At 37.0% G+C, this 24,087-nt stretch overlaps 1 protein-coding gene across 3 annotated transcripts in view; it reads left to right on the top strand.

The window, feature by feature from the left end:
* Positions 1-24,087, top strand: part of BRINP3 (BMP/retinoic acid inducible neural specific 3) — a 209,431-nt gene that overhangs the window by 13,913 nt on the left and 171,431 nt on the right. For 2 of the 3 annotated variants that reach the window (XM_057402440.1, XM_057402439.1), the window contains exon 2: positions 2,595-2,880. The exons of the other annotated variant lie outside the window; for it this stretch is intronic. In XM_057402440.1, coding sequence (XP_057258423.1) covers positions 2,645-2,880 — 236 coding nt within the window. In that variant the 5' untranslated portion in view covers positions 2,595-2,644. The remainder of the gene's footprint in view (positions 1-2,594; positions 2,881-24,087) is intronic. 3 annotated transcript variants of the gene reach the window in all.

Below are 24,087 nucleotides of genomic sequence, written 5' to 3'. Positions count from 1 at the left end.
GTATCAGTTAGAAATGCACACATTATTTTACTCTCCCTAAGGACTAGCAGTATACTTACATTCTTTTAGAAAATACCTTCATATGTCTTTAAAACAAGGAGATTATTTTCTTCTGTAACTACACAGGTTCTTTAAAGGCGTTTTGCCTTTATGAAATGCTGTGAGGTATAGAATTAAGGCAAACATAGGGCATGGCTCTTATCTATTCCTTTTCAAGTGCTCTTTTGATCTAGTTTAGGAGAATGGTACATATACAAAGTAATTCATTTTCCAATCCTAATATTATAATTTTGAATTCAAAAGGGACTCAATTAGTAATCATTACAGTTTAATGGCCTGAAACACTTTAGTGTTAAGGAATACTTAGAAAAGTAAACTCCTACCTCTTGTAATTTAAACCATTACATGATTATTTTCAATCAAAAAGATGATTCAGGAAAAATAGAATGTTATGTCTTAGCTAGTGATTTTATAACTTCAGTAGGTATGGAAATTAAAATTCTCGTTATGCTCTTTCTGGCTTCATTTAATGACAAGAACGTATGCTCAGGGTCTTCCTAATCTGTGAAAAGGATGATGGAGGTGAAAGAGTATGCCATCCAATATATTTTTCTCTGATTTATAAATAAAGATACAAAAGTATCTGTGGATTTTCACTCTGTTGTGATGCAAAACAGAGGAGAAGGACTTGGGGAGTGTTGGTTGATGAGAAGCTAAACATGACAGTGTTCACTTGCAGCCCAGAAAGCCAACTGTGTCCTAGGCTGCATCAGAAGGAGCATGGCCAGGAGGCCGAGGGAGGGGATTCTCCTCCTCTACTCTGCTCTTGTGTCCTGAAACCCTGCAGTCAGCTTTGGGGTCCCCAACACAAGAGGGATGTGGACCTGTTCACGGAAGTCCAGAGGAGGGGAGGCCACAAAGATGCTCTGAGGACCGAAGCACCTCTGCTATAGAGACAGGCTGAGAGAGCTGGACTTGTTCAGCCTGGAGAAGAGAAGGATCAGGAAAGACCTTAGTACAGTCTTCCAATACCTAAAAAGGGCCTACAGGAGGTTTGGAGAGGGACTTTTTACAAGGGCCTGTAGTAGCAGGACAAGGGAGAATGGATTTAAGCTGGCAGAGAGTAGATTTAGATCCAAGTCCAGGTCATGTTACAAACAGTTACACTTGTACTTAAAAAGACAATAAACCTTAACTATTTCTTTGGTGATATAGACAGATTATTATATTATCAGACTGTAAATTCCTGTTGGTTCCCATGAGCTTCCATGCACTTCTTGAGGTAGCTAACTTCCTTCAGCTGATATGTTCATAATCTAGACAAAAGACTCTTCAGAATATTCATGTCTCAAATATGTGCACAGAGCACATTTATTCAGCTACACCATTTCCATGATAATGGACAGGTGGTACTGAGTGTGCAGAACTGTGCTTTTGGAAACATCCTTTAAATTACTGATGATAAAGAAATTTTTCTTTTGCCAAACAAAGAAAATCATAGCAAGGGGCACTGTAAAGATGTCATGAGTGCTGGTTTGAATGAATGTGAATTAAAAAATGTTTTTCCCTGTACATTCATCACTTAGATAAAGGAATGGTCTTACATGAATATATTTTAATTAATTCTGTGCTGTTTTATCTTACATAGAAAAATAGAAGTATTTTCTTCTATGTTTTTAGGAATTTACATGACTTTGTCATTTCAGTATTTCTGAGAACTTCATGCTCTTGCATAAATGTTTTCACGAAATCTGAGCAAGATATAGAATCATTATCCCATTTCACAGGTATGGGACTGAGGTATAGAGAGAAACTGTGGCTTGTCTTCACTGAGTTCCTACATGAGGCTCTCTAATTATGGTTAATACTTGGTTTTTGGTTGAACACTCAAACCATTTCTTGGGCTCCATTTAAACAGTGTTTCTGATTCATTGTTTTGGAGTGAATTGGACTGAAAGTTAAGTGCTGCTGTAAGGGATACCCAAAATTGCAGAGTCTGGAGCTTGAATAACTTATCGAACTCATCACTGTGGGTAGCTCCAGTGCTACTGATCAATGCAGTCACTCTTTGTCCAGTTACAGTAGTTTGAACAGACTAATGTGTCTGTTTACTATGTTTGTGGTGAAGACAAGCCATTATGTGACATTTCCAAAGACATAAAAAAAAATAAAAAGCAACATGGGTCTTCTGATTCTCATCTGTTTCTGTCCAGTATCTGAACTGCAACCTTATGCATAAACATTGATGAATGATTTTGTAGTGATGCTAACAGGCAATAATTCTTGTGTTGCATATTTTTTATTAATGATTAGCATTATTGGAAAAATACCCAACAATCCCTCCCCTGCCAGTATGTAAAGGTTTCCCTTCAACAGTAAATATTATCACTGATGATGCTAATGAAGACATTAGTTTCACTGTGTTTGAAGCACTGAAACACTCCACTGTTAACTAGCCTAGTGGGGTTTATGCTAATGTAAAGTGTAATAAAGTAGAGGCCACTATCTCTTTAAGCAGAAAGAAAGGAAACTTGTTTCTACTTCCAAGGGATGCCTAGTGTGTGCTTATCTAATTGACTGTGTATTTTGTCTAGGTGTTGAGGGAAAGCTAAGAGAATGAAGGCTCTAAGTCCCCAGTGGAAGCATGATATGGCGATGCAGTGCTGGTGCTGAATTGTTCTCTCTGATGGCTCTATGGGAGTGGATAGCACTGAGTCTTCATTGCTGGGTTTTAGCTGTTGCTGCCGTTTCGGATCAGCATGCCACAAGCCCCTTCGACTGGCTCCTGTCTGATAAGGGACCCTTCCATCGCTCACAGGAATACACAGATTTTGTGGACAGAAGTCGACAGGGATTTAGCACAAGATACAAGATTTACAGGTATGAAGCAAAGGGAAAGCAAATACAGAGCTATCACCCATGGAAGTTGTAAATTATCAACAAGGGTTTCCTTAAAAGAAAGTTTCAGATGTGGGAACAAATCCATAGACATAAAATTCATTGCTGAAATATATACAAGTCCATATATGCACTGTGTACTATGGAAATGCCTGCTTGTGTTTCTATTTTGTTTAAAGAACTATTGGTAATTGAGTATGTTGCTTTAGAAAACATTATTTATTACCTACCTCTACTCTGCCCTTAGTGACATAAAAATGTCCTAACTTATTCAAACACCATGTTTGATTGCAGAGGTCTAACATGAAACACCTTTGATCATGCAACAAGATCCAATTAATTGCTTTCAGTGTGGCTCATCAAGACATAAGCTGAGACATTAAGAATGAAATTGTGGCTCCTCAGATACTGCTGGCAAATCATGGACTTGATTGTACAAATCCGGGCATTTCAAAAATGTCTCAGAAGGTTTAATGTTGGTTTAATGTTAGTTAGGGTTTTCAGAAGCAGTTTTCTAATGCCTGAGGGACTGAACAGTAAGGGTGACTATGAATTTTAACAGAAGTTGCAGGTGTTTGGTCCATCACAAACCTTAGCATTAGGCTGGCCCAATTCAGACTGAGAAAAGAAAAAAACAAAGGAAGACTTCAAAAGTATAGGTCTGCATGAGAATATATGCTTTGCTGTAGAATTGCTTTCATAATTCATTTGTAACCTCCCAGTTTCTAATCTTTTGTGACAGCAGTGGTGAAATACCTTAATAATTTGCAAGAGGTATAACTCAGTAACATTGGGCAGGTTTTTCGAGGACATGGCAAATAGAAAGAAGGGGAGAAATAAGGGAGTATGGTAGACTAAGGACCAAGAAAACAAAACTGTAAGCAGAGAGACCTTTTCACTTCATATTTTTATAGATCCCTCCTGTCAGCAAATGGATGGCAGCAGGGAAATATAGGACAGATTCTTAACTTCCCTAATAACTCTTCAACTTATAAACTCAGACCACTTTGGTATGAAAATACACGTGCTGATTTTATTTAAAACCATGAAACATTTTGAGCAACTTTCGTACTGATTTAAAATTTCTTCAGTGGTATCCATCTCATTAGAACAAGGTAAGAATGATATATGCCTATATCATATTTAGCAACATCCAGTGGCCTGTGACAAAACTGCTGGTCTCAGTCTGTAAATATTTAATTTTTAAGGAACTGAATTTATTTTCCTTTTATAAATACATGCAGTAGAGGGCACTCTGTTGCAGGTCAATTTTGCAGTGGGTTTCTTTGCCATATATGGAGAAATTAAACACATTTTGAAAATAAAGTGTGATTTGGAAATATGCTTGATGAAGATGCCTGTCTTAACAGAACAGCATTTCCCAGTATTTACTGCACTTTAAAAGCCAGCTGTCAGGACCAATAATGTAAAGCCAATAATACAGAGACTGAGGCAGCATATTTTATTCTTATTATTCTGTATTAGTCAACACTGAACCAAAATTATCTTACTAAAAACATCAAAGATGGAATTGTATTTCATTTCAGCTCTTTTAATCAGGTCTTTGAGAATTTTTTCTCCTCTCAGCCATCGTTACAGAAGCACTGTTAAATTTTATAAATCTCTAATCATATAACTAATATTTATTTGGGTATGTAAATAGGTTTCAACTTACTTAAATTTACAAAATCCTACAGAAAGTGTTTCTTGTGTTTATTTCTGTCCTTTGCTTATTCTTTTCAAGAAATGAACCAGGAATTCAAAAGAAGCACAAGCTACCTGAAACAAAAGAAAAGCTGAATTTTTTTTTTATTTAGTCCTCCAAACATAAACCTAACTGCAAAGTTTCCTTCTAAAATATAGTCCTATTAGCAAGTAGTGCAGAACATGGTGACCTTGTTACAAACCTTGCAGTGTAAATTTAATCCCTGTTGCTTTACTGTGAGCTTTCCCAGGCTAAAGGATCTGGAGTCTAATTGGTCTGTTCATTCCCTCACCGATCTTTTACCTAATGAAAATGATCCCTCAGGGACACAGTCCTGAATTGAATGGAGAGGTAAGGAAGGGGAAAGCACAACCTGCATTGACTCAGCTGAATCATATTAGCAAGAAAGAAAGGCAACACTCCAAATAGTGCCAACAGAAGGGACTCCTTTTCCTTTGCTCTTCACTTCAGCCCCTAAAGATCACACATGAGACTTGACATATTAAGTGTAAAGGGGAAGGAAAGTTACCTCTATTAATTTTAACATCCAAGCCAGGTCAAAATCTGTGGGGCTGAAGAAGGGTGAAGGGTGTGAGAGATTCCAGCAGATATTATGTCCCAGTTTGAATCCTTTCTGGTAGGATGTTGGTAACACAGTGGTGTCAGACTGTGTTACCACTGACACGGTGGTAAGACTTCTTTTTTCTTTCTTTTGGTGAAGGAGTTGTCTCCAAAAGAACTGATGGCACTGTTACAAGTAGCAGCTCTCTTTCCGTATATTCAGGTCAATAGCATCCAAGCCACACACAGATGACCCATTGTATCTCTCTGACAAAACTTAACAAGCACTGATACCAGTGAGACCAACCCAACACTGGGACTAGGTGTTTACAATTAACAAGAATTAAATGGTCTCAGTAAAAATATAAAACCAGCAGTGAGCTACACATACTGCATGTAGTATTTTAAAATGTGTTGGAGGAAATTTCAGCAGGAGACTGTAATGGTGTAGAAAAAAATTAAATCTCAAATCAGTAAATTCCCTTTTTTTTTTTTAATTTGAAAATGGCATTCCATCTTATAATCAAGATCCTACTAAAAAGCAGAGAACATATTATTCTGCTTTTGATTAATTGGGTAATGCATATTTCTGTAAATAACAAAGTGCCAGAGATGAAGACCTTTATCCTGCGCCATTGTCTGACACTGATTTGAATGGGATCAAGGTCAAGTAGTGTAGATCCATGAAAGATGTAGAATGATTAAAATCAAGGTAACAGGACAGAGAACTGGAAAAGCACATATTAAAGAAAACAACAAAGAATATTAAAATGAAGATTCCTTCAAACTTAATGGGAAAATTGTCATTATTTCTTAGCTATTGAGTAAAAAAATGTTGTGCCACTTGTTTTTATTCTCTGGTAAGGGCTATGGCAGGAGACATACTTATTTAAAAGTTTAGTTTCACTTAAATATATGTGGCAATTGTTTTCCATAATGTCCAGTAGCTTCATCTTTTTCAGTTCTTAAATTACATAGCCTGTTTGCATTTAAAATAGATGGAGTCCAACTTTTAGCTTAAGCAAAGAACACATTATCACTGTACGGACTCTTACGCTCGCATTTCTGTTTTTTTCCCTTACTGTTTTATGCCAACGAGGCAAAAACCAACTGCTTTGTATCCACACCCCTTCATCATTATAAACAAAACTATAAAATGCAGGGATGAAGCCAAAGATTGGCACTGAGGAGCACACTTATTGGCTAAGACCATTTTTTTTATGAGAGGTCTTAAAGCATAATATCTTTTTAAAGATGAAAGTTAGACTTTCCCTTACCTCCCTATCTAGAATTCAGAGCATAAAACACGCATGTGATAAAAACAACCGATGCATAAACTATGGGAAGGAGCACTTGAAAAATCTACTGTCACCAATATTTTAATCTATACCTATAAGATCAACTAAGTCCATGAGCAAACAAATTGATTCTGTAGTGTGCTTAGCTCCCCAAAGAGAGGAGCTTTTAACATTACAGGATAGAGCTAAAAAAGACAAATACATATGTAACACTGTTTTAATCATGTATTGCAGTACACTAAATAATTGCAACTGATGCTACCAAAATTGTTATAAGTTGGGAATGATGGGCTGGTTATGTTCATTATATGGCAGTGTTGTAGTCCCTATAATTCTTTGAAAGAAATATCCTCTTACAGGAAATTTAATAATTGTCACAGTTTTTTGTTGCATTCATTGCCACTGATCTATGAAGAGAGATGCCAGGAAAGCACCTCTAAATTAGTGGGAATGCTGTGTCAATATTTTATAGAAGGTGGCTTTTGTAGTTTGTATTAGTAAATATTTTGGCAAGGAAAACTGAGCTTATAATTTGTTATTTTAATACACAATGGGAGTGCTGTGCTTCTTATGTAAATCAGGTCCCCAGACAAAAGAATCTAAATCCAAACAGAATGACTAGAGAGGTTACCAGGATGGAAAGAGTGATTGTGAAATTATGCAAAGAACCTACTCTGTATCAGAAGAGGTAATTTCTACTGTGATAGGGAAGTATTCATGCTATCAAATAAGGTCCTGAGGAAATCTCCTCAGGGATATTGTGTAGTTTTGTTCGAGCAAAATGTGTCAAAATCTGAAACAGATGTGAAAAATCAGGGAAAAGAAGAGCCTAAACCTTGTTTTTTCTTTTAAGGCAGAAATGTTTGTCATGTTTAGAAAAAAAAAAAGTTGAAAGAGGATGCAGCTTCTGTCGATATACATATAATTAAGTGAGATGAACTATTTAAAACAAAAGCCATCATTGTCATAAAACCAAATTGGTATAAACTGGCTACCACAGATTTAGGCTGGCTATTTTAAAAGGGTTTCTAGTCATTAAGGTAAAACTGTTCTGGGACTTTTTAAGTTAGGAAACCTTACCAATCCTACGAATAGAGGAAAAGGGTTATAAGATGTGGTGCTTATGACAGCAGACTAGGTTTTAGTAACCACTGAAAGTCCTCTGAGGTAAGTATAAAATTATTAGAAAATAACACTATCAAAATTAAGTTTATTTTTTATTAGAACATACTGGGTTCTTCTCATATGTTCAGAATCCTCTTGTGACTGAACCTATAGGGTAAAGTGAGCAAGCCTGAAGACTGCAGTAGAACACACTAACTAAAGTGTTTTAACACTTGTGTAAAGTAGAGGCAACATTAAAATTGGTTGTGGTTTTGTACCCTGTCACAATATTTTAGCTCACACTTATTACTAGACTTCTTGATACATGTATACTGCTGATAGGCAATGTCAATAAAAAAACCCTAGAGGGTTCAGTTGTGGGAGGTACACATCAAGATTCCCTGATCTGCAATATTCACCTTGGTGTACAGTCTGGAATGACATTTCCTTGTGCTCTTCCTGAGGTTCCTTTGAGCTGATAATTTAGGGATTTTAAGTCACTGAGAAGAACTAATGAAATGCCTTCAACAATTTCTTCCAATGCAAATGTTTTTGTAGGGCTGAAAAGAGATGTCTGCCATCATACCTTTCAAAAGTCTAAGGAAAATGATGTTATGGCATTTCTTGGTTGTTATTTCCTATCCATTTGATCACACTCTAGAAACTGGTCATCACTGACAATTTTTTGGAAGGGATCATTTGGTATTGGAAGTACCAGAACTGTTGTATTTTTGAGATAAGATTTCTTTGGAAACTAAGACAGGAGCATATTTCTCAGACATAGACCTTAGTTTCCTTAACATGAAACTTCACACACAAAACCCACAAAAGGTGAGTAACGTAGTGACAGAGGAGTGGAACAGGATATATCAAAGACAGGAATAAGACAAATTAGTACTGTAGAAATTGAGGAGGGAAATGGGCTGTAGCTGGCTAACTGTAGCGGGTGAAGCAACTTTCAACAGGTAGCTTAGCAAACTGGTCAACCATTGTCTTCAATTCCAGAGCATACTCCTTTGGGCATGCACAGTATCACTGCTGGGCAACTGAGAGTTGGAATTATAAATGCATCAAAGAGCAAACATGTTTGCCTTCCACAATTGCTGCATCAGTAGGGAAGAAATAGCAGGAACAGTTCTGTCTGCCTTTTCCAGAAATTCACTGTATCAGTAAATTGCTTCTGCCCTACATTGTAATTGGTCAGCTTGCTTTAGGGAATTTTCCATTCAACCTGGTCAGTAAAAGATACAGTAATCAGATGGATCATCATTCTCAGAATGTTTACAAAAGGCTAAACTACTGAATACACAAACCTAGTGGCTCACAGGCTGGGAACAGAATAAAGCAGCTCAAAGATAGTTTCTTGAATTGGGAGTTGATATATTTCCTCTGAGAAAATAATACTTGTAGTCTGATATAGTGGCCTCATTGCTACAGGCAGCATAGGTACATGGGACAAAACGATGGTGATTTTGGTCCTGAGGAATCAACAGCAGTAGTTTTCTACAGAGAAACATTGTTTAATTAAAGTTAAAAAAAAAAAAAAAAAAAAAAAGTTGGACATTTTTAAAGAATGTCTGGATCTGAAAAATATCAATGAATTTAATTTCTGATTGTGATATGCTTTAACAGTCTTAGTCTAGTTAGTTGGGTATAACAAAGACATGATGCAAGTTAAATAACAGGCTTTGGTGAAACTGCTTGCAGAAGTACATACCTGAGCAAAACGTCCCATTAAACGTCCACATTTCCAGGTCTTACTTAGACAATGTTTTATCTTTAGGGCCTAAACACATACCAGGTAGTTATCAAGTAGGGGAACCCCTGTAACTTATGTGCTTGTGAAATGGTGGAAATAAAGGAACAATTTAAACTGAGAAGCTATGTATACATAACAAAAGACTTTGACAAATGTATTCAGATGAATTATAACTGGAGCCTAGTTCAATTTACTAGTAATGTCAATGGACTGACAAGTACAGAGAATGGGTGTTCATAAAGGCAAAGGAGTCTTTCACTGATGTTCCTATGGCTACCTCTGATGGCACTGACAGCCTAAGGTGCTCCTCTGATGGATACCAAAGGTACCAGAGATGCAGGAGACAACTGGACACCTATTTATGACTGGGTCCTCAATCCCAGTTATGTAAGAACCCTGCCCCAGGTAGGAATATCTCCACAGGCAGTGATAAAAGATATTTCCAAAGACAATGATAAAAGAGTGAGCTCTTGCAGATACTTTTGGCCCAGGAGGAAGGACAGACAGATATGATGGGCTCAGAGGTGGACTGGAAGGGCCGAAGAGAGATAGTGAGCTCTGAGTTCCATAGTGTCTCTCTCTTTGTAGCTCTGTTATGTATATGAGGCAGCACAGCAGAGAAGTCACCTGCTGTAGGTAAAGGGCTAGCACTTATCACTCAAGAGCACAAGGGTTACTGAGCTCACTTGTGACACTGATCCACAACACCAGCCCTCAATCCACTTTGAAGGTCTTTGGAAAAGCATGACCAGACCCTGATGAAATAGTGTAGTTTTTAAGAGACACTGGCTTCCTACAGAACCTTGCAGAAATCTCAGTGAACAACAAGAAATTTTTCCTACAACATTCCAAAGCCTCTAAATTGTTTTGACACTGACCAGGATCAGATCTAACCCTTATTCCATCACTCCATTTGGTTGTCTCAGTATTAAACTATTGGTTTTCAAAATAAGGGTAGAGTTTCTCTCAGTAACCAAAGTGGTAGTGCTGGGAAGGATACTAGGGAACAGTCCTGGCTAGGACATCAGGATTAGTAGTGTTCTCAGGAGTCAGTTTCATGAGAACACAAGCATGTTTCAGCTTGGCAAAAAAAAGAATATTGATGCCAAGATTGCCTTCTGTGTTTTTTATTTTGTAATACACTGCAGGAGTTTTTTTGACAATCTCTCTTTGTATTTCGTCTTCCTTGCTTGATGTATTTAATCAAAGATCCCAAGGAAACTCAAATAGAAAAGAGAGTGATTCTTATTTTTAGTAAACATTATTATAATCTGTTTCCAGGATTTACACATTTTAAAAATCTAATATTTTAGGGATAATTATTAGATCAAACCTCCTACGGTTATTTTCCCCTAGAACAAAGAACATTTATTTAGAGAATATGGTGTGTCATCATTTCAGTTAGTAAGTTTATAAATCATTTAAATTGCCCTAAAATTTAGGATAATACAGGCTGTAACTGAATGGTTTTATGCAGTCACTGAAGTAGTATAAAAGCTGTTTAGCACTAATAATAGATTCATTCTTCAGTCAGCAGGATAGTCTGCCAGGATCTTCGGCATGAAATCAGGTAATTTTCATTAATACTTTGACAATTTTTGGTTATTTAGGTCTTTGCTCTTTTATTTGCCCTTTCTTTTAATTTTTGTTTAAATATCCCTGCTGGTACTGTCACTGATATTCAAGAAGTAGATTTCAAATGTTGATAAATTTCATAAAGAGGGAAAACAATTACCAAAATTTCTTTTTTTTTTTTTTTTTTAATGATATTATCATTTGAATTAAGTTCTCTGTGCTTTAACCCCTAGATTGTTATTTTTCCTCACTGCTGCTAGGTCAGTAGTCAACTGCAAACCTGCAAGAATGGCTTTCAGGTTTTTCTTTTTGTTCATGTGTTAAGTCTGTATGAGTGGCATGTTATACCTTACATAAAGAACTGAATAGCACAGAAACCTTTTCTCTATAAAAAGAAAGTAGTATTGATTGGAATGTATGATTCTTTATATAGAAGGTTATTTGTGCTTTTTCCATACAGAAAAAAGAACAACTGACATCAAATGTGCTCACTCAAGAATTTTTTGTAATTTTCTTATCATTGACTTAAGGTCATAGTCAATATCTCAGAATTCAATTCTTATTGTCTTCTAGCTCTGATTGATCGATTCTACAGGTTTTACTAGTCATTATGCTGGTTGTGAATTTTTATTGTGTAGCAACAGCCTCATTCAACAAAACAGACATCCTTGTGAAGAAAAGCAATACTTCAAAATAATGTTTTGTTGCTTGATTCTCCCTAGAATCCCAATATGATTGTTATGGATAATAGTATTCTTAAGGTCATTAATGGCTCTATATCTCAGTTCATTCTCTGTTACATATATATCTGAAAACAGCACACACAGACCCACTAGTAATTTTGAAGTTGTATATGCTGGTGTCACATGCATAGAAAGGGTAGCATCTGGCTTCAAGTAAAGAATGTTTCATTTCTCAAGCGCAAAACACATGCACAGGTTTTGACTTATATGAGTAACATAAAATGAAAAGCATAAGGTATATTCTACCAAATATCCTGAAAGATCAGCAGCGTCTGAGACCTGAGGAAATATAATTGAGTAATTTAAAATAAATAATTGCATATTAATGATTTCTGAACCATATTCATACAGTTCTTGAAATTTTAAAATAGAGATTTTTAACTTATGACCTGACTGCTAATAGTAAAATTGAATGTTTTACTAGGAACTCAAATACAATATCAGCTTTGCTTATCTGCTTACATTTTTTATCCAATTACATATAGATGTATTTTATTTAAACCATGACTTTAGCCATTTATGTAAAATACTGGCTATAGGTTATAATAATAAAACTAAATTCTAAAATAACACAGCATAACCAATGTGTGAACCTGCATTAATAAACAGAATAAATATTTTTTGTCAACATTTTACATATTTAGCCATGCAAAATAAATGAAAAATAATTTCAACTGATTAAAAATGAAGGACATGTAGTAAGGTCTCTTGTTACAAAAACCTGCTCATTGCCATTTTTATTCTATAAAATATCTAATGATGCTTCTGGTAGCAAACCACAAGATTCAATAAATTGGAATAAATTGGAAAACATGTAGTGTGTGATGCTTGTTCAGTTACTGATTTCTAGAGTATTTGTGATTACTGTGAGAGTGAATCTGTGTGCATATGAATTCATGTGTGTTTATATATGTTTATGTGTATATATATGTACACATGTAAATGCATGTGTGTGCATGTGTGTGTATATGTACATATATTGATAAATACAGATATGGATAGGTGAAAATTAAATGAGTTTATTAACTTTTTTTCAGTAAGGAGAACATTGTTTATTAGAAAAAGAAACGTATCTTCTACAGTCAGGTGTCTGAATAAGAACCTTTGACCAATACATTAATGAAGTTTAGTATGGACACTTCCTGATGAATCAGAGGCCTAGAAATTCTCCATGATGCTGGCACTGTCAAAAGACCTTTCCCCATTAGTTCTTTGTATTAAAATGCCTCTGTCAGAAACATTCTGTCAGCTCTTTCTGCATTTTGCTATGCTTCTGGTAAACTCTAGATTATGCCACTGGCATTAAACTTTAGCTGTGGCTACGATAAAAGAAATATGAGAATCTGTAACTGAAACACGTTAACATGAACCTTCTATTTCATACAGGGGCTGATGGAACCATTTTTTTCATCTATCTTTCCACATGGAGTACAGTTAATGAAATTGGCCTTGTGTCATGGTTTAAGCCCAGTTTAAGAAGGAGAAAAATAATTGTTACAGCTGAACCCAGGAAACTATAGTTTTTCTATGGGTGTACAGAAAAAAAAAAAAGATGCAGGTATATGGCAACAGAAGCTATATATTTAACTCCCAGTTTTCCACAGATTCCTTGTGTGATAATGTCGTATGAAATCCATATGCCACAGATTTTCCACGTGTATTTTCAATATTCAGTATTATGGATCCAATGCGCTCATGTTTGGACAGTGAAATCTGATGACACCTGTCAATATATCTGAAAAATATAACAAGTTGTGCATAACTCCTGACTTTCAAGGAATCTGAAAGAAGTTCATGCTGAGTTCAGTGCCCGGGTTGCATGCCCAAGTTGTGACTACTAACAACATAAACCCGCATCTTGATCAATTATTTCATATGCGTCTTAAAAGACTCACTAGTCTGTGCTTTATTGCTACAGTCATGCTTAGACACCTTTGTCTTTTCACTTTTTTTTGGTGTCAGGTATTGAATAGTATCTGAAAGAGAATTTTATTTGAATTGCCTATGAAATTTGCTTTTCTTTCCAGTAAAACTGTTTCTCATATGGTTGACTTTGAAGGTCCATCTGTTTATTTAAAATTTTGCCTGAAGATGTAACAGTTATGTCTATTTTTACTGCTGTCTCTTTGGCCTAAATAAGCTCAAATAAATGTGTGCTTGTTTCTCAGTTCTGACACTGAAGCTCCGTGTGACTTGGGTATGCATCTCATTCTTATCAAAACCATCAAGGAATGTTAGTTATGAGCACAATATATTAAGTACCCTGACATTCACCCTTTCTGTTATGAGAGACAAAAACCCAAACAAAATAAGCACTTGAAAAAATTAAAAAAAATTACCCTCCCCACATTTAAACATTTAAAAATGTCTCCATGTACCTATTCTATATTTATTGGGAAACAAAATTTTATATATGACAGTCACACTTACTTCACTCTATTTCTCTTGTTTTCACAACTGAAACATGAGAATTCCATAGCACGAGTGGGTTTGCAAGAATTTCTACCGTTGACAGCATAAACAGCCTTCATTTGGTTTTTATGTTAATACAAAATAAGATTTGCCAAGTTTCTAGACAGCAAAACCTGAGGTGACAGGACTCCAGTTTCTAATTCAGTTGAATCTTAGGGAATTCCCATGTATGGCTGACATGTATGAATCAATCTCTCCCTGAAAAGGACTGGTTCTATTACAGTAATTGGAACAAAACAGTAGGGAAAGGTCAATTTTAGTTAAATAAACTTGGTATCTGTATCTCAGAATTTAGCCAGGGAACAGAACTTTTGAGAAATTAGGGTGGGGTGGAACAGAGAGACATGCAATTACATGATATTGAATCGATTTGTGACTGATAGCTGTGTCTGATGACAGGGTGTACCTTCTATACGGTGGTTTATCCTTGTGAAATCTGCATTTCTAATCTGGTGAAAAACTTGTGTATTTTCTTCTCTGTTTTGATGTGAGATCATCCTGAAATATATTAACCAAACAGTAATTTCAGAAGGTGCTAGTGTGGTAAATATCACACCTTAAAGCAAGAAAAGAAAGGAAAATGATGGTAACCATCCCAGGTGTGAAAAGGCCACTGGAGTGATTGCCTGCTAACAATATCTGCTGAGTGCGGGGTGAGAGGAAGTAGCTTCAGCTTAATACCCACAGGGTAATTACAGGGAACCAGCTGTTCTTTGAGTGCCATAATGAATACAGATTGTTTTCCTACAGGTTTGTGTCTATTGCTTGATGGCTGGGTCTGACCAAAGCTTATTTTGCAGTCAAGGCATTTAGAAGATGGTCACTCTTTTGCACTCACATTCAGCTCTTTGGAGTCATTTTCAGGTGTGCCTTTGTAATCACATTATTTGCCATTATGACTTATGATCATAAATCATGAAAATAATTTAAAAATTATTTATGGTTTAACATGTCTAGAAATCAGTGAAATTTGCATGCAGTTGGACAGTCCATTAGAAAATTATTTGGAAGAGAAAAAGCCATACGGCTGTAACATCCACCTATATCTGCTACAACAATGTGGTTGCATAGTCTCCAGATTGTAAGAAACCAGGCTAAATCAAACCCAGAATCAACAAAAAGGAGAAAAGTTTCATTCTCGACTGATAAAGATCACTAATGCCACTGACTTGAAAAAGCACCAGCTTACTGAGGTGAGATTTTGAGCTAGTAGGACAGAAGCTTAGGCCTCAGCTGACACCTAGAAGGGGATGCAGGGTGGGTTTTCATGGTCAGATTTGTCACAGGAAACTTAGGACCATGTCCTGTCTGCACAGTCCCATTGTGCTTCCTGCTGTTGTAACGGACACCTAGACCACTGAGGGCTAACAATAGCAGAGTACATTGCAAAGTGTATTTGCTCTGTGGGTTATACCTGACCTTGTTTTATAGTAGGGAATGATTAACTTCATGACAGGTGGTAAGTATTTAATTTTTCAGGAGCTGGGACATTTATGTTCTTGAAAAATAATGTCTCAGCAACATAGTCTGAACTTAATGTTTTAAATACACAGTTCTCAATTCCTCTCCTGCCCTCTGTACATTTGTTTCTAATTGGAGAAACAGAACATGGATTTAGAGCCTGCTCATCATTTTTGCTCTAGGGATTGTCTAATGACTTATGGTGCATATAGATTTCTAATAGCACTATAAACACTTCATAGAAGTAGACCATAACTACATAGGGTGTAGATGACTGAGACAGTATAGAAAGAACATCTTTATATTGGGTAAAAGTATATATATTTTTTTTTTAATTTTTGGGTATTGAATATTATGCCCAAAATCTGTATTATATTTAACTATTTTTTCATTGAAGGGGGTCACTATTACACTCTGTCTGGCCGCTGGGACATACTACATTCATTGAATTACCTGTTCTTACCAGGTCAAAGCAACAGGGTGATTCTCCCCCTCTGTTCTGCTCTCATGAGAACCCACCTGCAGTACTGCATCTAGCTCTGGAACTCGAAGCACAAGAAAGACACAGACCTGTTAGAGAAAGTCCAGCAGATGGTCACAAAAATGATCAGAGGGCTGGAACACCTCTCGTAAAAAGACTGTTGAGCCTGGAGAAGAGAAGGCTCCAGGGATACTTTATTGTGGCCTTTAATTATAATAAAGGGGCTTAAAAGAAAGGTGGCAAGAGACTTTTTACCAAGGCCTGTAGTGACAGGACAAGGAGCAATGGTTTTAAATTAAAAGAGGGTAGATTTATGTTGGATATAAGGAAGAATTTTTGTTACAATGAGGGTGGTGAGGCACTGTAACAGATTTCCCAGAGAAGCTGTGGCTGCCCCATCCCTGGCAGTTTTCAAGGCCAGGCTGGATGGACCTTTGAACAGCCTGGTCTAGTGGAAGGTGTCCCTGCCTGCGGCAGGGAGTTGGAGCTGGATGATCTTTAAGGTCCCTTCCAACCCAAAGCATTCAACGATTCTAAGAAAGAATACAAGAAGCTGTGTGGCTTTCATCATTCAGGCAATTAAACTGCATGAAAGATTTTCCTCTGCACCTTAACACTATTAATCAATATAGTTCTTGTAAGTTTATAATTTCATGACATATGTCACTGAGTGTCTCATAGAATCGTAGAATAGTTAGGTTGGAAAGGACCTTAAGATCATCTAGTTCCAACCCCCCTGCCATGATCAGGGACACCCTGCACTTCCTTATAGGCCCCCTTCAGATACTGGAAGGCTGCTATGAGGTCTCCACGCACCTTTCTCTTCTCCAGGCTGAACAGCCCCAACTTTCTCAGCCTGTCTTCATACAGGAGGTGCTCCAGTCCCCTGATCAGCCTTGTGGCCCTCCTCTGGACTTGTTCTAACAGTTCCATGTCCTTTTTATGTTGAGGACACCAGAACTGTACACAGTACTCCAAGTGAGGTCAAATACAGTTGTTCTTTTTAATGCTTCACTGAAAAAGAACCATTAAATTTTTCTTCTGTCACAAGGTTAGGTAATACCTTTTAATCAATTCTGAAATAGAATCATAGAATCATAGAACAGTTAGGGTTGGAAAGGACCTTAAGATCATCAAGTTCCAACACCCCTGCCATGGGCAGGGACACCTGCCCATGTGATACTAGAGCAAAACGAAAGACTTCACGTTACAGATATGCTGGGCAAAGCCCCTCTAGTTATTTGCCCTTTGGCTGTTACTAGGTCCTGAAAATCAGGGACCAGACTGTCACTGTAACAACAATATTATGCAAAAATGACATGGAATTGCCTGTAGATTAGTCTTCTGGGAGAGTAAACTTACTATGTCAGATGACACCAATCATCTGTAGTTAAAGCAGAGGGTCTGAACTAACTGACTATGGACATTCATGGATTTAGACTATCATGAGATTGTATGTTAATCTTCATTGTAAATAGACAGGCATACACAGAGGGAAAAAAAAGAGTGTCTGCTGTGGACTTGATGCTGAGACTAATCCAGCAAAAGGATTAAGATTTTGGATTTATTTAACTCCTTTCTGACAGAAAGAGAGATATTTTTATCACTGATAACAAATGGTGGAATTTGTAACAGTAGTATGGAGATTTAATTCTCATGCTGTGAAATAAGGAATGGTCACACTTCTCACAGGCAGAAGCAGAAGGTGGCCTTCACAACTAATGTGTTCAAGGACTACACATTTAATTTTTATGAGTTCTTCATCTACAAATGTATGCAGTACTTAAATGTGATAGCTACCCTGGTAGTTACTGAGCTATCAGTAATTTTTCACCAAAATGCTCTTAATGGAAAGACAGTGGCCAGTGAAATGAAAATTTCATATTTCTAAGGATTCTTTGAAAACCTGTATTCAAACTTACAGCAAACATGAATTTATTTCTATATCTGAGATATAAGAGACTGTCAAAAATTTCCTTATTATCCCAAACACTACCTCAAATGTCCCTGACATCTGATTTTCTTAGATTTTTTTTTTTTTTTCCTCTAGGAACAATTCTAAACACCAGTAACTAAGAGTCCTAAGTTACTCCCAAATAAACATGAATATAGAGGCAAAAAATTGCTCAATGCTTTTTAATTTGATTGCTGTTCTTACCCTGTTGTTCTATGGAGTATTGTTCCATAGTGCGTTGGAAACCAAGAGACTCCATAGGAAACAAACACTAGAAGGCAATTCGTGTATCTGAAGGAAAGTTTAGTCCCAGTTGGTCCAAGCATAGTGTGAAACACACACCATATTTCCTGTTGTCCTGGGTTCAGCAGTAGCAGTCATTTTTCTCCTCCTTGGCAGCTGGTGCAGTGCTGTGTTTTGACTTTCGGCCTGGGAACAGAGCTGATAACAATGATGTTTTGGTTTGGCCAAGGACTTTGTGAGCCTCATGCTCTGCCAGGGAGGAGGGGAAGCTGGGAGGAAGCAGAGACAGGACACCTGACCCAAACTGACCAAAGAGGTATTCCATACCACAGCACGTCATGCCCAGGATGTAACTGGGAGTTACCCAGAAGGGCTGGGACTGCAGGGTTAGAGGAGGTATCGGTCAGAGCTTGGTTGGGCTGGGGGGTGGGGCGAGTTATCGGTCGGCTGGTGGTGAGGTGTTGTATTCTCTTCCCTTGTTATTTCCTTTATCATTATTATCATTGGTGGTAGCAGTAGTGATCTGTGTTATACCTTAGTTACTAAACTGTTCTTATCTCAACCCATGGGAGTTGCATTCTTTTCAATTCTCTTCTCCGTCCCTCCAGGAGTAGGGGGAGGGAAAGAAGGGGGGGAAGTGAGTGAACAAGTTGTCTGGTTTGGTATAAACCATGACACCTATGAAGTAATTTGTAGTAATTTTTGTATTAAAATTTGGTTTGGTTTTTCTTTTTTTTTTCCTTTTTTTTTTTTTTTTTTCTTTTTTATGCTGTTAAACTTAAATTATCAGTTTCAGGAAGGAACACAATTGTCTATTTTAAATACCCAAAGAAGTGATACATGCTCCATCCCTGGCAGTGTTCAAGGCCAGGTAGGACACAAACTTGGGTGACATGGTCTAGGGTGGGACATCCCTGCCAATGGCAGGGAGTTTGGAACTTGATGATCTTAAGGTCCTTTCCAACCCTAACTATTCTATGACTCTATGATTCTATGAAACACCTCCTATCTCCTGGTCTTCTCTATTGTGCTCATGGTATTTCTGCTGTGTAAATCTTGTCAAGTTGGCATTTGTGAAAGGATTAGCTTTATCCTGTATCTGTCTTCACTCTATTTCAAGGTGTATTCGATGGTACAAGATGAATTTTTCATCCAAAATCAGGCAAAGCATAGACTAACACACTTCTTGCTACCCAATAATACCCTGAAAAGTAAATGGAGTTCACCATTACCATTTTACTGCAATGCTTGTTCCTACCTTTTTTATTTTGCTTCCCTCTCCGTCCAGAACTATAGATATCCCATAGCTGCAGCATGCAGCAGACTGCAGGAATAGGCTTCCTCCATCACCGATAATTGACACTGCCTTTTCTGTATAGAGATTCACAGTCTTGATGGCATGCTAACTATAGCTGCAACATTCATTTGGTGAGGGGTCTTTTATTCATGCATTGGTTCATTGGGAAAAGTGGCTGAAAAAGCCAGAAATGTCAGATGTACAGCACATAAAATTCTAAACGTAAATTCTGATTTTCTAGTTATGTATTTAACTGATTTTGTAGGATGGGTGCAACTCAATTATGGAATACTCTTGTATCTCACTCTTAAAGCATAAGGCATTATATATTTTCAGATCTTTTGCTTTGTTTTAATTTCATGACAAAATACCAATAAAGATAGGGGAACAAAGCTGGCTGACTTTCATATTAATCACTAATAAAAAGTGGCCGTGTAAATCTTCTAAATACTAAGCCATCTCTTGCTGTCAATATAGACACAGTTCACTGATCAACAGCAATAAAGGCTCTTTAATTGCATACTTTTGTTACACATATTTCTAAGTAAGCATATCCAAAGTACAAAAAACATAATTAAAATCTATAATTCAACTATCTAGGTCCATTGGTAGAAATATAGCCACATTTTAAATGAGCTTTAACAGTTTAACAGCTCTGTGCTTCAAGAAAAGCAGATTAATACAAATAGCCTGCAGGGAAAGATAAAGGTTCAGATCTCAACAATCTGAAAAACTTTGCATGTCTATGGAATCCAATTTCAGGCTACACAAAGTTAAGAGGATGAGTAAACTTGCTGCATAGAATATTTGTTATTCTATCTGTTGTTGCTCATTGATTTAAATTTGATCATTCTGCTGAAGTTCCAATTTTGCTTCATTTCTCATGATACAGTGTGGCAGGTGTACCCACCCTGAGAAAGCCCTGACCAAAGCCCTCAAAATCTTCCCACCACAGAGCCCAGGAAAGCTCCCCACATGCACAGCTCTTGCCCTATACACAATGGTGTTGGTTGGAGGGTGCAGGGACAGGAAGTTGGGTCCTGAGCCCATGGGGGGTTACATGACCGTGTCTGAGCACAGCTCAGGTTAGATCAGGGTATAAAAGGAGCCCCACTGGGCAGCCATTTGGAGTCAGTCTTCCTCGGAGCAGCAGGTCTGCAGCTGGGGACTCTCACCTTGGGTTGGGACGTTGTCTAAGGTAACATTTGAGGTTGAGAGCCCTCCCTTTTGGGTGAGTGATTGTGCTTTGTCACATGTGGATCGTTGGTCAGAAAGTTTAGGATTCAGCAGTGTGACATCTCACAGCTAAATCTGTGTGACATCCCATAGCTTATGTTGATGTTGGTGGAGTTTTAATGGAGTTTGAGCAATAAATTTCATTCAGCCTCAATTTATTGGTTCTGTGACATACAGATATGTTCTGTTATTCTTTAAATATCATTGAAGCTAATGCCATATCAATTAAATATGCTGTTCAGGTGCTTTTTTTTTCTCACTAGTCAATTGCTGAAGTTTTATATAGAGCTTAGTATTCAGAACCAGATTCTCAAAAGGGTCTTGTGTTTTCACAGCACTTTAGTCCTTGGTGTGACGTTTATTTAGATACCTAAGAAGGGTAAGAGCTGCACTGGAGAAGAGCTTACCAGTTTTCAAATTAATAACTAGGATGGTTCTACTGTCAATAGTGGTTTAACACTGTGTTAATTTCATGTAAAGAGTTGATATGTTTAACAAGATCATGCTTACTAGTTTAGATTAATAGAGTCATATCCTGACTGCAAAAACTTTGGTACAGTAATAGAGGAACAAAATAAATAATGATATGAAGCCACAAAAGTAAAAGGTACAACGGTTTTGTGATGTAGAGGAATTTTATGCATGGATATAAATTATTTGCAGGAGGTGGCCTAGTACCATGTATTTGAAGATTAAGAAGCACAAAAGAGGTTTGCAGATCAACAGCATTTATATAGAATAATCAAATCAGAGGTCTTCAGACAGATTTGGGGAAAAATTTACAGATGACAAGCTCAGAGAAGAAAGTTGTCATTGAAGTGAAAATTATTTTTTACTGTATATTTTGATAACATGAAGTGTACTGGTGCATCATATATGGTTTATGTCATCTTGCCTTAAGGAATTTTTTGACACTTGTGTCCGCGAATGACATTATTTCACTCAGCTAAAACAAAACAAAAAAAAAGAAATCTGTTAAAACTTTGTAACAAGTTACTTTTCAGTGTTGCCATTAAACACCTTTTGTTATGGAATTAAGAGGTAACATTTCACTCCACCTTTCCTAGGATCTTGAACCATTGTTTGCTTTTGACAATGGCATAAAGGAGTGACCTACTTGATTTACTTGCAAAGAGATGTCTTTACCTAATGTCAAATGTGGAAGGAAGTAGGAGGATTCCTATTCAGTCTGGTTCCTAATGGCATACCCCAGATTGAACAGCTAGAATTATACATTAATTGCTCTTGAAATATGTGAACTCATAGTTTATGATGATCTACTTGAGTAATTAGGAAAAGTAATTAGGAAATAAATTTTCATAACATTACAAGAGAAAAACAAACAAAGGAATCATGACACTTTAAAGTATCTACATATACAGCTGATAGTACTGCATTAGCCAAGACAACATTGTGTGGAGTTGTGAATAGTATGTTTATTGCCTGGTTATTTTTTGTATTGGCCTTTTCTGAAGAAGTTAATGATATTGCGAAGCTGTGAGTGAGCAGGTCTCTGTTAGTAGAACATAGAGCAATGTTGAAATCTTTTCTTCAGGATAAAGTAAACACTGCCGAATGCTTGTCAACAGTTCAGTCAACCTATCTACTTTGATTATTATGGTTTGCCCTTATTTTATTAAAAAAGCCCCCAAAAAACAAACCAAAAAACCTACAACAAAACAACACTTAACAGGCTGTGTGATGGTGTGTTTGGTTGCTTATTTTTTTTTAGGGACTTCTTAGTTTATTTCTCACATTTTCTGAACAGCTTAAAAAAATATTCCTGAGAGGAGACAAACATTTTGGCTGAAATTTTGCTGTTATCTGCTAACCAGATCTGTGCATCCTTATTTTCTCAGTTATATGTATTAGGGGCAGTGGCCTCATAATGCACCCTATATCAAGGTTATAGGGAACACTCTGAATTAACACTGCAGGAGCACAAAGGCAGGAGAAAGTCATACCTATCTTACTCTGCTCTCTAGAAGAAATTGCCACATGGGAAAGAGGGATAAAAACCAAGAATAGTGATGGCTAAAAGACAGTGTAACAGTTTTTTATCTACATGTTGGCGAATTTACATTCAGATGGGGTTTGTTTAAGATTTTGGTTTTTAGATAATTGTGGCTAAGCTGGATTCAGATGAGTTAATAATAGATGGGACTGTGAATGGTAATGTCTTTCTCCCCTGTATCCCCTTGGAGATTGCACAGTAAAATTTCTCCATGTAGTACATTTTTCCTCTGCTGAAACCACTGATTGGGTGTAATTGTCATTAAAGAGTAAATCTCTGTTCCTACACTGAGTGAAAGTGAATTGGGCTATTGCTTGTGTGGATACTCAATTGTAAATTAGATTAGAACTGAATCCATAACATAAATAACTGGATACATTAATGGCAAATTTGTGGATTTCCTGATACTGGAGTGTAAGCAGCTACAAGGAAACTTGTACTCCTCTGCACAGGATGTATCTCATAAGTCCAATGTGGGTAATAAAAAAATTCTCTGCCAACCTGCTATGCCTCATTAACTGAGACAAATCAATGGAGAAGCCTTAGCTGGCAGGGAGTGAGTGACGCTGTGCTTATTTGTACACCCCAGCTCACTCCTGCTCTGTCCACGAATGTAACAGTGGTGTAGATCAGGAAAATAGCCTGAGACAAGAGATGTGTGGGTGCAGTTAATCTCAGCCCTGGAGCAAGGCAGGAACCCAGGCATCAATACAAGTTACTTGAAACACCAAGCCGACACGCTTACCTGGATTCAGGATAGAAATCCCTGAGCCTGAATGCTAAATCTGCTCATCAAATCTTAAAAGATTTATCTTGACCTTACTTAAACTGAATTTTGCAGATCAGATGCTGTCTGGGGAGAGCAGAGCTGAGGTCTGACAGACTTTTGATAAAAAAAGTGAAGAAAAACAGTAGCTTTTTTGTTTGATTGGTGTGAGGTTGGTGCTGTGCTGGGGACTAGCCAGATGAAATAGAAATGTTGGTCAATTCAATCAAGCATTAGAAGTTAACTATTTTTTTCAAGATAGTGTTTTTTCACTATTCATTGACAGCCTTTCATGATTTCCCTGTGAGAAGCATACTGACAGCTTCCCAATCAGAATATTTTATGACGTACTTGTATGCTTTGAGTGCATAAATCTGCGTGTACCTGCATAATACAATTTTCCTTCATACTGGTTTTGTAGGGTGCTTTATGTGGGCTTTGAGGATTTCCCACCTTCATATTAACTGTACATTGTTGTGTAAATGTAAAAAATCTCCAGACTTCTCTGAAATTAGCTGAT

The sequence above is a fragment of the Pezoporus wallicus genome, unplaced genomic scaffold (genome assembly GCF_028554395.1).
Source record: "Pezoporus wallicus isolate ANWC-B61680 ecotype Strahan unplaced genomic scaffold, APGP_CSIRO_Pwel_v1 contig_6665, whole genome shotgun sequence".
Classification (NCBI taxonomy): Eukaryota; Metazoa; Chordata; class Aves; order Psittaciformes; family Psittacidae; genus Pezoporus; species Pezoporus wallicus.
Note: the sequence above shows the minus strand (reverse complement) of the source record. Positions and strands in the feature narration are given on the sequence as shown.